This window comes from Musca autumnalis, unplaced genomic scaffold (assembly GCF_047663935.1).
Source record: "Musca autumnalis isolate F117 unplaced genomic scaffold, ASM4766393v1 scaffold_2, whole genome shotgun sequence".
NCBI lineage: Eukaryota > Metazoa > Arthropoda > Insecta > Diptera > Muscidae > Musca > Musca autumnalis.
This window is the reverse complement of record NW_027411755.1, coordinates 197,405,726-197,423,317: the sequence shown is the minus strand read 5'-3', so window position 1 is coordinate 197,423,317 and position 17,592 is coordinate 197,405,726. Positions and strand designations below refer to the sequence as shown.

At 35.7% G+C, this 17,592-nt stretch overlaps 2 protein-coding genes across 3 annotated transcripts in view; both read left to right on the top strand.

The window, feature by feature from the left end:
* The first annotated feature begins 2,454 nt into the window (after positions 1-2,454).
* LOC141395081 (UPAR/Ly6 domain-containing protein bero-like) lies at positions 2,455-12,955 on the top strand. The gene is made up of 3 exons (XM_073970503.1): positions 2,455-2,675; positions 2,749-2,931; positions 12,621-12,955. Exons 1-3 carry the CDS (start codon positions 2,615-2,617, stop codon positions 12,827-12,829), a joined length of 453 nt encoding a protein of 150 aa, XP_073826604.1. The 5' UTR covers positions 2,455-2,614; the 3' UTR covers positions 12,830-12,955.
* A 625-nt stretch (positions 12,956-13,580) lies between these two features.
* Positions 13,581-17,592, top strand: part of LOC141395080 (UPAR/Ly6 domain-containing protein bero-like) — a 45,203-nt gene continuing 41,191 nt past the window's right edge. For both annotated transcript variants that reach the window (XM_073970502.1, XM_073970501.1), the window contains exon 1: positions 13,581-13,780. In XM_073970502.1, the coding sequence (XP_073826603.1) occupies positions 13,723-13,780 (58 nt within the window). In that variant the 5' untranslated portion in view covers positions 13,581-13,722. The remainder of the gene's footprint in view (positions 13,781-17,592) is intronic.

The following is a 17,592-nucleotide window of genomic DNA, read 5'->3' as shown; positions in this document are numbered from 1 at the left end:
GTTTAGCCTGGCCGTTAATTATAAATCATTCAGTCAGTCAGTGAGTCATCGTTACCCAACTCTTTTATAAATATAGATTAATGTTTGATTTAGTACAGTGGCTTCCGAAGTTGACGACTCTGTAGAGAAATGAAAGCATACGGCTTTTGTTAAATAAAATACAGGTTCTCGGCCGAGGCCCCGTACTGGAGTATACGGCAAGTCCCACCACAAGGAGAGTACCATCTCCTCCCTGTGAAAGACTCCATTGCAATGTTGCTCAAAATCTCACCGAAAGCGTCGAAGTTCTCACGTGGGTTTAAGTTGTACATTAGCAGGTCCCCCTTAAGCTCTTTGCTGTTAATTGCTATAGCTCCACATCCTTGTAGGTTGTGTGCCATCTTACGAAGCCGAATAAGTTTTGTGGGAATACAAAATTTAAACATCACTTGGATACTTTCCAACTTATAGGACTATTAAAGGATGTTTTATAATCGACAAAAATATGATAGGTTTCGATCTACATCTCTTGGGTCTTCTCCAGGATATGCAGGGTAAATGTATGGTCAATGGTGGACTTGCAGATACTATTTTATATGTAAAAGGAAGCATATAGTCGTATTTTTTTCTTGTGGGACATAAGATGTTCATGTCCCAATGATCAGGTACGCGTTCCTCCTGTCAGATGGTGCTTACTTGCTGATGCTTACACCTCAAAAGAGCGTCGCCATCAGCTGGTAAGCCAACGGTTTCTGCGGTCGTGAAAAGATGTTTTAACTTACAAATCCACAACCAAATTTATGCTTTACATCTTCGCTGCTGTAAAACAGTGCGTCACGTCTAAGTGTCGTTCTTACTAAACAGTACTTACTAAACATTTTCAATATACATAGTCCCACTTTTTGGTTTAGGCCCCATTTAAGCGTACCTCCCGATTTTCGTTCTTTTTGTTTTTTTTTTTTTGAGAATTTTAGCCTTATTTTATGACCGAACTTGCTGTAATTTGACATTTGAAGCCCCAATTGTGCACAACACTTCTCCACCAAACGTTGTCAATATAGCTCCATGCTTTGGTATATGCCCCATATAACGGTACATCCCAGTTTTCGGTATTTCCAGGGCAACATTTTTTGAAGTCTTCTGCAGTCATGAAACTTCCCAACCAAAAATTGTAAACATAGGTCCATATTTTGGTATAGCCCCCCATGTAACATAAGTTCTCAATTTTCGCTATTTTAAGGGTTTTAGCTACATTGTTGGACGGAACTACCCGTTATTTGACATTTTATGTTCCCTGCAGTCACCAAACTTTTACACCACAAATTGACCACCAAAAACATCAACACTTTGATATAGCCCCTATGAAAAATTACCACCTGATTGAACCCTTTTTATACCCTCCACCATAATATGGAGGGTATAGTTAAATTTGTCATTCCGTTTGCAACACATCGAAATATTCATTGGAGACCCTATAAAGTATATATATTCTTGATCAGGGTAAAATTCTAAGCCGATATATTCTTGCCAGTCCGTCCCTCCTTCTGTTAAAATCAAGATACAGCTCACAATTTTTAAGATAGAGCTTTGTAATTTGGTATAGAAGTTGCTATTACTCCTAGGATGTTTGGTATTGCAAATGGGCTATGTTCTATGGCCCTCATAGAACGGTACCACCCGAATTTTGATATTTTTGAGGTTTGAGCTTCATCATCACACCGAAATGGCTGAAATTTCTGAATAAGCCCAAGACTTCATATAGCCCCCATTCAACAATACCTCCCGATTTTCGGTGTTTTGAAGGTTGTGCCCTCAATATTCCACCAAAATGGCTGAGATTTGGTATTTGGTCTTCATTTGGGGTATTAAACGTTCCATATGAAATAAGTCGGTATAAGTCCACTCCTTCATATAGCCCCCATGGAACGGTACCACCCGATTTTCGGTATTTTGACGGTTTAGCTTCATTTTCACATCAAAATGCTTGAAATTTAGTCTTCGTTGGGGCTATAAAACTTTCTCCTAGAAATTTGTCCGTACAGGTCCACGCACCCAAAATTGTGGACAGGAAAGGAAACTAATTATTCCACTTTGATTAAGAATATTTTATGGTGGAGGGTATAAAAAGTTGGCAACATTTTCTGACTATTTCTACCATGAACATGTGGTGTCGTAAGACATGGCATTCGGACTCGGCGATAATAAATATGTGCAATAATTGAGCCAATATGAATCCGCTTTAAAAACCAAAATTTAAAAAATTCTTATACGTTACAAAAGTAACAGCTTTTTCGCTGTTCGATTTTTTGAAAGCTTATAGTTAAACGATTCGAACATTTTCGAAAAACATCTTAACTCAGAGTATCGGAAAGCTTCCACATATTTATTTCTCATCCACTACAAAGCTCAGCACAAAGCACATGAATGAAAAAAGTAAAACAGAAACAATGCAAACAAATTTCGAAACATTAACAAAGAAATATGAAAACACAGGAAAACGAACAGTCAAACAACAGCCGGACAGAGACGATTAACGAAGGCAGTGTGTAACGAAAATAAAAACATTTTTTTGTAAGAAGAACAACAAAAAAACGACAAACTCAGCTGTTTTATTATTTTGTAAATTAGTGAACAAATGCCGTCCATAAAGTACTGGTTTATTGTGGCGATAGTGGCCACCACACTGCTGACAAATGGTAAACTTACAAATAATTGGCAATATTCACTAATGGATTTGTTTTCAATGAAATTCTTAAATTTATCTTGTAGTTTTTGCCATTCAATGTTATCAGTGTCAATCGGGTGAAAACTCAAAGTGCGGTTTACGTTTTGAGCCAGAGGAGAGCATGAAAATCGATTGTAGCTCAAGTAAACCACCACGTCACATCAGAAATGCCTTGGACGGACAAAATGTGGAAGCCACGGGTTGTATGAAACAAACAATGGAGAGCAGTAAGTTAAATCGGAAATTGTATACATGTATTTATTTTGCAAAAATTGTTTAGTCAATGAACTGACTCTGATAAGAGTGAGTGTTGTTTAAGAACATCTGTTGTTTACACAAAAACGAATTTTACAGTGGTCGTCAAAAGATTACGATACTTAAAACAAAATTATTCAAATATCTGCAGTATTTAGAAAAACTTTTGAATACCTCTTACCTATGTAGAAAATACGGCTACAACAGACATCAAAAAGGTATATTATGTAAAGAATATCTTTAAAAGGGGATCCCTGTATAAAAGACAAAAATGCTCTGTGTAGAGGGCAAGTGAAGGGTTTTCTGAGTATAGAATGCCACTAAAAGGCATTCCATATTTAGAAAACAGAAACAAGATTAACTAGTCAGTAGGCTTTACCAACAGCTAGGGGACTTTTTGTAGCTTTAGGACCATTATGCCAGGAAGCATCGGCTTGCCCACTAAAAATATTATATCACTCTAAGATAAATACCCTATGACTGTACAAAAAACAAATACAGTAAAACGTAGACCTATTTACAGACCCCTTATTTTATAAAAACAAGTAAGAAAAGCGTTAAGTTCGGCCGGGGCGAACTTTTTATACCCTCCACCACAAATTTCAGCCATTTCGGTGGATTAATGTGACCACAACCTTCAAAAAACCGAAATCCGGAAGGTACCGTTCTATTGGGGCTATATGATGGCGTGGACATATACCTAAAAATTTCTGGGGGAAAGTTTTATAAGCCTAAATAAGACTAAATACCAAATTTCAGCCATCTCGGTGTGATAATGAGGCTAAAACCTTCAAAATATCGAAAATCGGGAGATATCGTATTATGGGGGTTATATCAACACGTGGACCTATATAAAAATTTTATGGTAGAAATGTTTCTTAGGCTCTGGAAACACAAATACAAAGTTACAAGCGATTCTTTGGTCAAATGGGTCGGATACATTCAAAATATATTAAAATGACGCGTACTTTATAAGGGGCCTTATGTGGGGGCTATACCAAAACGTGGACCTATATAACCCAACTTTGGTAGGAATGTTTTCTGGCCTCTGAAGACACAAAGTACCAAATTACAACCAATTCCGCGGTCAAATGGGTCTAATACGTTCAAAATATATTAAAATGACGCGTACTTTATATGGTGCCTTATATGGGGGCTATACCAAAACGTGGACCTATATAACCCAACTTTAGTAGGAATGTTTTTTGGCCTCTGGAGACACAAAGTACCAAATTACAACCAATTCGGTGGTCAAATGGGTCAAATACATTCAAAATATACTAAAATGACGATTACTTTATATGGGGCCTTATATGGGGGCTATACCAAAACGTGGACCTATATAACCCAACTTTGGTAGGAATGTTTTTTGGCTTCTGGAGACACAAAGTACCAAATTACAACCAATTCGGTGGTAAAATGGCACAAATATCTTAAAAATTCCTTAAAACGACGACGCGTCACGCCTCATTTTGTATGGGGGCTATACGAAAGCGTGAACCTACATAGCCCGCTTTCAATACCAAAAGTCCTACGTACATATAATATATTTTGCCAAAGTTTCATCACCCTACGTCAATCCGTTCGGACGCTAGAGTGATTTCCACAGACGGACAGACGGACGGACATGGCTATATCGATGTAGAATTGCACGCTAATCAAGAATATATATACTTTGTGGGGTCTACAATGATTATTTCGAGTAGTTACAAACGTAGTGACAAACTTAATATACCCCCATTCTATGGTGGAGGGTATAAAAAAACAGTTTTCGTAGGTGAGTAAAGAAGTTTTGCAAATAGCATTTCTGGGGTAGGTATCAAAAACGGTGCCGCTTCCATACAAAAGTGACAAAAAATAGAAAGAGTTGACCTAGGTTGATCAAGTTTTGCACAAGTACTAATGATGGCATAGGAATGAAAAATATCAACTTTGGTCCATATCGGTTCAGATTTAGATATAGCCCCCATATACATCTTTCCCCTTCAAATTTAATATATGATATTTTCTTAGGTTCCTGAGTAAGATTACTGATTTTCCCAACAAGTAAAAAAGTATTAGTCGGCTTTGCCGACAGAAATATACTTTCAGCCTATGTGAGGTTAAACTTTCATCTACCGACAGATCGAATGTATTTAGGGTATTTTCAGAATTTTGTGGCCCTTTTGGACATTTGAGCTTTCCGACAGAAATTTAGATTGGGATTAAAGTTCAAAAGTGTTGCGATGGAGGAACTTAAAAGAATGGACAGACTTGATCCATTATGGAAGTGGATCTTATTTTGGGAGTCAAATCTTTTCGATAGATATCGCGCCCACTAGTCATTTCCGTGGGTCATCGTATAACATTTGAACCAGTATGCAAGGAAGAAGTAAACAGGACCACAACGAACAGCATCGGTATACATTTCCAAAAGATCTTCGAACAGACCCTAAACTGCACTTATACACAAATGTTGAACTTTTGTGGGGGCCATTTAATAGTCAAACTAAATTTGGCCAACATATGAGTTTGAGCCAATATGAGCTGTGTTCCTTTACTTGCCTGATGTTACCATTTTTACTATTTTTAACCTGCAAAGCGTCCCTTTACCCCAAGGCGTGGCTTAAGACACCAGTTGTAGCGACGTTTTATAAAGTACTAGCAAAGTGCCCGGTACTTCGTATGCGGAAAGGATATAAAAAACAAGTATCATTTCCATCGCGCCCACTAGTCATTTCCGTGGGTCATTGTATAACATTTGAACCTGGCATAAGCATGGATTTGTCCGCGAAAAAAAATAATATCGCTTTAAACAGGACCACAACGAACAGCATCGGTATACATTTCCAAGGATCTGCATTAGACACATATGTTGAACTTTTGTGGGGGAGGTATCTTATAGGCCATTTTAGAAGTCAAACTAAATTTGGACAAAATATTAGCAGATCCATAATTTGAACCAATATGCTTGTCCCGTTCAAGAGATATAGTGCATACCATTCTAGTTTTTTTGTATTAGTTGATGTTTATTTATTAAGTCCAAAGTATGTAATAAGGAAACCATCGCTCCCAGGTGGAGCATCTAGCTATTTAAGTGACATTTTTTTAAATATTGATGGGAAGTACCGGAAGTTGTAGACCGGTATTGCCCATCTTCCGATTGAAACTAAGTTTGCATAAAATATGACGAAGGCCAAATTTTGGGCCAAATCGGTTGATCAGTTCGTGAGCTTTCGTGCTCTACAGCCTCCACATACAGTGCCATAGGGGTTTTTTATACCTTTCGGGCTGTTTTCTCAAGAAGTACGGACTTGCAACTGAAAAAACTTTTAACGAGAATGGAAATGTCTTCAACAAAAATCAAAGTGATTCGAGAGCAGGTCTTAAAGTGAACTTATCCGAAAATTTGTTTGGCAGGTACCCTAAGGAATGAACCGATTGATTTATTTAAATCTGGTAGAAATTTCACGACGTGCGAAGTATAAAACAAATCGGTTACTTCCTTCAAGAGTTATCGTGCGCACAAATTTTCCGAACATTTTCAAACTTTTGTGGGGGAGGTACCTGAAGGAGTGGATCGATATGGCTTATCTTCGAACTTAAACTAAGTTTGAACAAAATATTACGAAGGCCAAATTTTGGACCGAATCGGCAAATCCGTTCGAGAGTTATCTTGCGCCCCAACCACAACACAGGGTGTCACAGGGGCTTTTTGCACTTTTCAGGCTATTTTTCAGGAAGTTTGGACTTACCCCTGATGAAACTTGTACCATCGTATAGGGGGCAGTGAATACAAGTTGTTGCAACAAAAATCAAAGCGATTCGAGAGCAGGTCTTAAAGTGAACTTATCCGAAATTTTGTTTGGGAGGTACCCGAAGGAATGAACCGATTGAGCCCATATTGGAACTTTATTTAAGTCACGACGTGCAAAGTATGGACCAAATCGGTTACTTCCTTCAAGAGTTATCGTGCCGGAAGGAGTGGACAAAATATTGCGAAAGCCAAACTTTGGACCGAATCGGTTGATCCGTTCGAGAGTTATCGTGCGCGAGGTACGAGGGTATATACACTTTCATACGGGCAAAATGTGCCTCATCGAAATAATGGTTTTAGACCCCAAGTATGTTTGGTCGAAATCCGTTTCAGACAATTTGAAGTCGATTGAGCAATGTCCGTCCGTCTGTCTGTCTGGCTGGAGCGCACGATAACTCTCGAACGGATCAATCGATTCGATCCAAAATTTGGCTTTCGTAATATTTTGTCCAAACTTAGTTTAGGTTCGAAGATGGGCTATATCTGTCCTGCCGGTACCTCCCCCACAAAAATTCGAAAATGTTCGGAAAATTTGTGTACACGATAACTCTTGAAGGAAGTAACCGATTTGACCCATACTTTGCACATCGTCAAATTTCTGCTAAATGGACTCAATCGGTCTACTCCTTCGGGTACCTCCCAAACAAAATTTTGGAAAAGTTCAGTTTAGGTCCTGCTATCGAATCGCTTTGATTTTTGTTGTAGCAACTTGCATTCACTGCCCCCATACGACGGTACAAGTTTCATCAGGGGCAAGTCCATACTTCCTGAGAAAATAGCCTGAAAGTTGCAAAAAACCTCTATGACACCGGGTTTAGTGGTTGAAACGCAATATTACTCTCGAACGGATCTACCGATTCGGTCCAAAATGTGACCTTCGTAATATGTTGTGCAAACTTAGTTTAAGTTTGAAGATAAGCCATACAGGTCCACACCTTCAGTTACCTCCCCCACAAAAGTTCAAGAATGTTCGGAAAAATTGTGCGCACAATAACTCTGGATGGGAGTGACCGATTTGGTCCCTACTTTACACATCCCAATATATTTACCAGGTATAGATCAGGTTCGAATATAGACTGTTTTTGTTTTGTTCACTCCATCGGGTACCTCCCACACAAAATTTTGGATAAATTCACTTTAAGACCTGCTCTCGAATCACTTTGATTTTTGTTGAAGCATCTTGCATTCTCTGCCTCAATTACGACATTAAAAGTTTTTTTCAGGGGCAAGCCAATACTTCTTGAGAAAACAGTCCGAAAGGAGTAAAAAATCCCTATAGCACCATATGTAGTGCCTGTAAAGCTCGAACCGAATACTGCGTTCCTCCACACTTTGGATATCGTAATATTTCTTCGAATGTTAGATGAAATTCGAAGGTAGTGCTTATACGTGCACTGCTGCCGGTACCTTTCCCACAAAAGTTCGAAAATATTCGCTAAAATGATAAGCGGAATATTTCACGAAAGTAGCAACCGATTTGGTCATGCTTAGTTTATGTTCAAATTTGGACCATATCGGTCCAATCCTTGGGGTAACACCCATACAAATGTTAAACATATTTGTGTAGTTAAGGGTCTGTTCGAGGATCCTCTGGACATTTTTACCGAAGCTTTTCCTAGTGGCCCGATATTATGCTTTTCGTAGGCTAGTATGGTACAAAAGCCCTATCTATCGATATCCCCGCAAATTTTTGAGCTTTAATCCAATCCATATTTCTGTCCGTTCATAAGCCCATAAATTTTTTTGGAAAAAAAGGTTTTCAATCCACACAGGCTGAGGGTATATCTCTGTCGGCAAAGCCGACTGATACTTTTTTACTTACGACCCATGGTCGAAAAATGTTTCCACCTAAAATTGTGAAAGGAAACTAATTACACTGTGCAACACTGAAAATGCAAACAACATCTAGTGGCCAATTTTTGAAAGTACATATTAAGACTACAAAACCCCTAGTTGGGTTTCGTGTTTTTAGATCGGGTTTGGATTTTATGGCCTTATCTATAACGGGCTAAAACGATCCTTTTTTCAGTTGATCCGGGCTTTATCTTAGAAACTAATAAGAATTTTGCTTTGCGGTCTTCAGCAAATTTTGTAGTCCTAAAGTAGTACAACTTATACAGTAGGCAAAGTTCATATTCGTACAACCCTAAAAAATGAATAAAATCGTTGTTAATTCCATATTTTATGTGCAAATATGAAATAATTGATAGGAATTAGCATAACAAAGAAAGATTTAAGAATAACAAAACAAATTTTTAATTTATTCCGTCATTTATGTATAGATGGCGCCTGTGTGGGTGGCAATGTTCGTATTCGTTGGAGTTTTTAAGGATTTTCAAAGCAAAACACCGCAGATTTTTGTTCTTTTCTTCTTTTTGAATGCTTCTGCTATAGAAATATGTAAAAATAACGGTAATTTTATTAACAATTTTGCATGAATAAAAAGTCGGACGAATGTTTGAAATACAGTCGAAATCGCTTATAACGTCGGTCAAGGGACCGACCAAAATCGGACGCTATAAGCGATAGTCGTTATAAACGATATTTATAAAAGATGTGAAATTATATTATGTATAGTGACCTTTGGGTTAATTAAATTGGGTTCAATTTTTTTTAGTTTTTCATTCTATATACATTCGTAGAAATGACTCAAAACAAACTAATAAAAAATAACGATATTAAATTCATTCTTCAGCGGATATATTAAGTTAATATAGGATATGGTTCTATATTATGGTTCTATTTTAGTTTGTGCCCTTGAATCCAAACATAAGTTTTTAATTTACTCAGATCTGAGTTTTGAAAGGGTTTCCAAAACACATTCTTGGCTTGTAACATCTTCTGAGTTAATAATTTTTGGAGAAATTCTACAGCTAGACACGCATCTAACAATTCATCTAGCAGTAACACGGTATCCAACACATTTAATTTCGCACTTTGATCCTTTTCTATTCTTGGCAGGATAGTGGATACTTGCCGATTCCGGCAATGCGATTTTAATGATTTTATTACACCTTGGTCCATGGGTTGTAAAGCAAATGTGACATTGGGTGGCAAAGATTAAAGCTTCGAACATGTTGTGCATATGTTTGGTACTTTGTAGTTGTTTGAGTTTTTCGTATGGTTCGACGTTATAACCGATAGCAAAATTCAAATATTTCACAAAAAAACCGACGTTACAACCGATATGACGTTATAAGCGGTGACGTTATAAGCGATATTTATTTGTGTGGAATATAAAGGGTAGAAATTCTGGACTTTTGGATTTCGACGTTATAAGCGAAATGACGTTATAAACGACGACGTTATAAGCGATTTCGACTGTACTTAAGAAAAATGTGCTAGATATGATTACCTATTGCAATTTATTCCCGAATTTTGGACGAAAATAGCTAATAGCAGTCCTTCTGTAACAATATTCGAGGTCTAATATGAAAATAAATGTGGTCAGCGTTTGGAAATGCAAAGAAACGTAATCCGGGCTTAGGTAAAGTAAACAAATTTTTGGTATTTACTTGGTGAAAATCGCAAGTTTTGTTTTATATTTGACATTAAATGTATTGAAGTTTTAGAATACGGTTTCGAAAATCATTTTATGTCAAGACATATCGGAAATTACGAGGAATAATAATTTTTTAAGGAAGAAAATTTCCCCAGAAATAATGCCTTTCTTCAAAAGGTTACCTCACGTTCTTTCCCGGACAATTTACTTCATTCTTTTGAAATTTTTGTACTCATTTTGGATCCTTCGGTAAAGAAATATAATTTTCAAGAAGTAAAAACCATTATTTTCGTTCATAGTAAGTCCCAATTTACATTGGGCGAGTTTACTTGCGGCAATTGTCATTTTGTAGGAGAGAGAGGTGAGGCATATGGTAACCCTTTGCCTCACAGCACCCTCTCTCACCTACAAACTGACAATTGCCGCAAGTAAACTCGCCTAATGTAAATTGGGACTAAGCGTAGAATTACAGTCGTACGCAGACAGTATGAAAACTTGTACAATTTCATTTTTCTTCATAATTTCTGACAGTTTTCGGCATAAAATGATTTTCGAAACCATATTCTAAAACTTCAATACATTTTATGTCAAATATAAAACGAAACATGCGATTTTTACCAAGTAAAAACCAAAAATGTCTTTACTTTACCTAAGCCCGAATAACGTTTCTTTGCATTTACAAACGCTGACAAAATTTATTGTCATATTAGACCTCGAATATTCTTACAGAAGGATTGCTATTAGCTATTTTCGTCAAAAATTCGGGAATAAATTGCAACAGTTTATCATATCCAGCACATTTTTCTTAAGTATTTTAAATATTCGTCCGACTTTTTATTCATGCAAAATTTTTAATAAAATTACCGTTATTTTTACATATTTCTATAGCAGAGGCATTGCAAAAGAAGAAAAGAACAAAAATTGGCGGTATTTTGCTTTGAAAATCCTTAAAAGCTACAAATATATAGCGCTTATAGGTGTACGAATACGAACTTTGCCACCCACACAGGCGCCATGACGGAATAAATTAAAAATTTGTTTTGTTATTCTTAAATCTTTCTTCGTTATGCTAATTCCTATAAATTATTTCATATTTGCACATAAAATATGGAATTAATAACGATTTTATTCATTTTTTAGGGTTGTACGAATATGAACTTTATATACTGTAGGTCAAACAGATGAACTACGACAAACCGCATATAGCGAATCAAAATTGATAAAATATCGGAAAGATTACATAATTTCTGGACTTATGGTCAGTAACTGACAAACTATTGAGAGTAGAATAAAGTAGCCTTTCGCAACAATTTTCCAAATAATGTCCTCAGCATTTCTTAAGAACATTCTGAAACTGTAAAACACTTATTTCATGTTGATTAGGCGGCATTTCATATCATACTTTCTACAAAACATATTTCAAACAACGTTCACACAGGCTGTTTATTCTCATATCTGAAATTTCAACGTTTTGTTGATATATTTATTAAATTGTCGTTGAAAAATATGATAAAAACAACGAGATAGAGGAATTTTACAACAATAATATGTTCTGAAGAGTTGTGTATTACATTCCAGCGAATATTTTTTGGAGATACGCTGCGAAATATATACATATCACGGAAATTTTAGATATATTATAAAATTTGAGGCAATAAATGAGGTTATTCGTGCTCATTATGTTTCAAAATACATTCTTCTTGTTCTCATCTACAAGTTTGCTGCATACGTCATGGAAAGATTCGTATTGGTTTCAAAGATAAATCCCCGATTTTCTTTAACAAGTCAATATTTAGCCATGTATAGATAGGACCATAAAATATGAACCCGATCTAACATTGTCTATTGCGTCTGTACTTTCATAAAAACCGAATTTGAAATTGTTTGCACAAAATTACCTTGAAAATGTTGCACAGTGTTATTCAATTTTAATTAACACTATTTTATGGTGGATGGTAAAAAAAGTTCGGCCCGGCCGAACTTAATCTTTTTTTACTTGTTCAATATTAAAATGGAATAAAAGTTATTATTGTCAATAACAGGCAAAAGATCATTCATTCGTGTAACAAGAAATAATTTTTGAGAATATTTTTTTTCATTTCATAGTATTTAAAATTTTTTTTCAAAGTTGTTTGTGCGTGACCTTTTTACAGTGTTTTTTTAATGCTTAAATAGACTAAACGATATTTTAGTCATTAACATGCAAAAGTTGTGAAAAAAAGTCATAACCCTAGTGTCCATAGCTGAAAGTATCATTATTCACACTGGCTGATTGTGAGACTTTTTAATTGTTTCTTATTATTTTATTTTCAAAATAATTTTCATTTCCTTGTCTTGAGTTATGCTTTGTTTTTTTTTTTCAGCTCTTGGTGGCATTTATATTGCACGTTCCTGCTACTTTGGAGATTTGGCAAATAAAGAAGTTGGCTGTCAACTGGATCCCAACAATGTTCTAATGAAATTGGATAGATGTGATGTTTGTACGAGTGATTTGTGCAATGCATCTTCCACAATTACTCCAATAACCATTTTGATACTTTGTATCTTCGGACTAGCACGCTTGCTGTCATAATTTAGTATTAGGAATTATTAAAGACTTTTGATATGAATCTCTTTTGTTTTGGTATAAATGTGTTGACTTTAGATTTTTAGTTTGTAATGAAATAAAATATCACCAAAGAAAGTATTGAGAACAAAATAATTTTAATTTTGTTATCTCGAATGAGTTTTTTTTCATTGGGTAAAGAGAGAAGATAAAGACGAGTATTGTTTTTGTCATTCAACTCTCTTTTTGCTTATCTTATAATGCATGAATTCAGTGAGCAATGCAAATTTTTTGATTATGGAAATCGTTGACTTGAGAAATATTTTTTTGTTGCTAACGATTATTAACATAATATAATCAGAGTTTATAAAATATGTTAAAAATGCACGGTACAATAACATTTCACGATGGGGGAAGGGTATTTTTTTTTTAATTAAAAAAAAATGGTACAGGAAATTAAAAATTCAATCAAAATAATGCAAATAAATGTGTAGCAATAATTTAAAAAAATGTCAACAGGTTTAATTTTGGACTCTTTGGTCCCCAAGCTAAGTCAGATTAAGTGTTTATTCTCCCCCCATTGAATGAAATATTAAGCAGCTATTCTAACTTGGCCTATTGATCATTTCAACATACAAAAGTTATTTTTCTAACTAAAACAAGTTTTGTTTTTTCATCTCTCAACTCAAATGTTGCAACAAGACAACTCTCAGTTTTGAGCTACAACTCAATGTTGAACAACTTTTTCGCCATAAACAACGATAACACACTCAAGCTGCATCAGTTTCAAGTCAACATTTCAAATAGGCGGTTGGTTAAAAAACAGAAGAGAAAAAACAAGCTCAATTTAAAAAAAATACGTTATATTATTAAATATTAATAAAGTCTTGTTAACAAAAATAATTAAAATATCTAAAAAAATGACATCGACAAAATATTTCTTGGTATTGGCTATAATTATTGCATCAGCGGGTTCAGGTGTGTAATTTATAATGAAATCGAATTATGTTATCAAAATAAACTCATAACAAAACAATTGAAACTCTCTGTGTAATTTATTGTAAAATATACAACACAAAGAAATAATAAGGAAAATAAATTACAAACTATTTGAGCGGAAAAGTGATGTTAACAGTAAATTCGCGTAATCCAGCACTAAGCCATTAAATCCAACACTAATGCATAAATACGTTAAAATTTAAATCGGACGTCATAGCTGGGTATTTTTTTTTTTTTATAATGGGGATGTCAAGTGATCCAGACTGCTATTAACCTCAAGACCTACTATTAAACTGCTGTAATTAAGAAACAGTAATGAAACAAAATGGAATTATAAACAACTAATAAACGGATTTAACAATTGTTTTTATCTGAATATTGGAATATTTGTTTGACAGAAAAAATGTGTTAAGAATGGCAAAGAAAATACTAGAATAAAAAAATGCTAATTTCGGTCTTGTGAGATTCTCTACCTAATTTTTGGTTACCGACAAAAATCGGTAACAAGAAGACGCAAAATTACTAATGAAAAGTACCAATAACAATTGACAAGCTGTTGACAAGTTTATCGACAACTTTATTTTGGTTGCATGAACAAATGTTGAGATATGTTCGCAATACCATGTCTATATCCCTAGAGAATGTGGTAAACCAGTTAATATAAATATTTATTAAAATATGCGGCTACTGGCTGAAATATTTATTAAATCTGGTTGTACTGCGAACATATAATATAACTAGCTATAACCGAATTGTTCTTTCTACTCCTTCTTCTATCATAAACTTTCGTTGGTATTTGGGAAGTCCTCTATCTATAGAAGCATTTGAAACTTCTTATATTTGCACATTAACTTTCTGTAGAAGGCATTGTACAGATAGATTGCGCCTTCTTAGAGAAACTTTACAAGCTCTTGGACCTTTTATATTCACTGGCTTTAGGAGGGTTGGCGTTTTTTATTTGAGATGTTATTTGTTTTAATATTTTATTAAAACAACTTTAATTTATTAGTGAGAAAAAAAATTGGCGATGTTTACCAAGGGGTGAGACAGGGAAGACTATAGTTTCAGATCTCGCCACAGATCTTCATAAGTTCCCTTGTTTCATGTTTTTCAACAAGATACTTTTTATACCCAAGTGTCAATTGCTCGCTCGAATAGATACGTATCCAAAGAAACACTCTGATCGAGAATTTCTTTGGCACGACCTAAACTCGAACAACTGCACTTGTAAACAAAACCAAATCTTTCGCACTGCTATGCGTTCGTTGAGTCTCAACGAAAAAACACATAACTACCCAGCAAAATGTTCGATGCCAAAGATGCTATTCAAGAATGGGTGCAAGTGAAATGGAATGTAATTTTTTTAGCATCTTCACTCATTCTTTTTACAAGAGCGTGACCCCCAAAAGATGCAATTCATTTTCAGATCCTAAGCATGTCATCTCCACTAACTCGGTGGAATGGCATCTTCAACAATTCTTTGGCATGGCATCTATACTAATTCTGTGGCATGTCATCTTAATTAATTCCCTAGAATAGCATTTTCGCTAATCTTTGGCATGTCGTTTTCACCAACCCTTTGGCATGAATTTTTCACGTCTTGTTCGGAAAATGCTGTATTGAAATATGATTTTCATGGCTTTTTTATTTATTCAAAGCAATTTATGAAATAACTATAACTTAATTATAATTGCAGTTTGTTGTTGTAACAGTAGTTTATATGTTCATTTTTCTGCTTAATGAATGTGGCTACATATTGAAGTTTGTTAGTAGATTTGATGCTGAGCAGATCTTTTGTGTCATGAAACCTTGCTCTATAGACATTTAAACGGCAGTACCATCCCGAGCGTATTGGTCGACATTCTCCGAGGACCGCATGCAGACGATAGATGTTTATAGAATCTGCGACTGCATTCATGTGAATACTTCTTAAACCTGCTTGATAGGCTTGTTGATCCTGGTTCTGCTCCTAGCGACCATGACATTCAACTCTATTGTTCTCAACTCTGCCGCCCATATTTGTATATTCTTCGCGTGGAAAAGGGTGGTAAGATCAGACAAAAATGAGTTCAGCCATTCACAAATGTCATCAGGGAAGGCACCTGACACCAAGATCGTACAATCATCCGCATACGTTATAGGTTAGACAGTTCCTGCAATATCACCTCGGGCAACTCCAAGTTTCACTCTACGGGTCCCGGACATCTTGATCCTAAATTCTACGCACGACCGGTGTCCAAACATATTATTTATTATCCAACGTTTCAAACTTGGCCGGAGCATAGTCTGCTCGATGAACTCAAACAGCGTGGAGTGATTGACAATCTCAAAGGGTTACTATCACTACTATCACTGTTCTATCGCACGGCTTACTTTGATTGAGTCCTCGACTAATGTGAGTAGAGATGGCGTGTAGCGCAGTTGTTGTGCTGCTTGCGGATCTCATGTTATTGATCGGCAACTAGACAGTTACATGTTTCTGATGCTGGGGCCTTTGTTACGGGCGACTAAAGCGAAATTGGTCTGCACGATTTACCTTTGCTGGCATACTTGCTACGCTTCAGTAGCTGGTATATTTTCCAGACTTCGGGAACGATGTGTGTGGCTAGCGACAGGTTGACAATTTTATTGAGATACTTGACATTCGGCCGTCCAGCTGTTGCAGTTTAAGCACCGCCGCTACTCGCAACACAGTTTAATTCCTCCGCAACTGATTGATTGATTCATCTTACAAAAGGTTTTTCAGTTCCCATCACCAGTACAGATTTCGACATGGACTCTAACTGCAAATTACTATTGCGTGAATTTTATTTTACGAACATTTTGGAAATGTGGGGATCTACAAATCGTCTTGTAGAGCAGGGCTCTCTAGAGCAGACAAGGAACATTTTATAATACCAAACATTGCAGTCCGACTCTATTTTTTGCTCAATGATTGGGACTTCCTAGCGTAATAAATCTTACATAGCTTTAATAAATCTTAGATAAGTAAAAGAAAAAATATATACATGTGTATAAATAAAAACACAAAATTCATCTCTATTGGATCGTTGGAATGGGTTCAAATGCTGATGAAAAGATCGGATCTATCACGACTTCCTTTGAATGGGTTCAAATGCTGATGAAAAGATCGGATTTTTCACGACTTCATTTGAACCAATGCAAAAGATCCAGTGCAATCATGGCATCTCATGGAACCACTTCCATAAAATTTTGCTGGGTAGTTTGTTGGTATTGCTAACAACAGCAATAAACCAAACTTTCGACGGTTCCTGGTCTCACAATTAGGAGGGTTGGCGTTTTTTATTTGGGATGACGACTTCTATTTTGTTTTTCAAAATGGTCAGGCTTAATCCCATAGTCGTTGTTTTAACATTTTTTTAAAACAACTTGCATTTATTTATTTTTCTATATACCTTAGGTACACAATATACATATATCTAAATAAATAAGGTTAATTCTTTTTTTGAAATGTTCGTCATAACTAAACAGAGGAATCCTATGCAATTGCATATATGGTTTGGATGGTCGTAGAGAAAATCTGACTAGACAGAAAGACGTTTTATGACAAAATAAAACGAATTAGGCCCAGAAATTTTTTTTGCATATCGTGCATATTTTGACATATTTTTACATATTTGCATAACATGAGAATATGCAAAACCATATGCAAGGATTTGTGGCCTGAATATCCCACCGAAATGGCTGAAATTTGGTATTTAGTCTTCGTTGGGGGCATAAAACATTCCTCCTGAAATTTCTCGATATAGGTCAACGTTTTAAACGTTTAA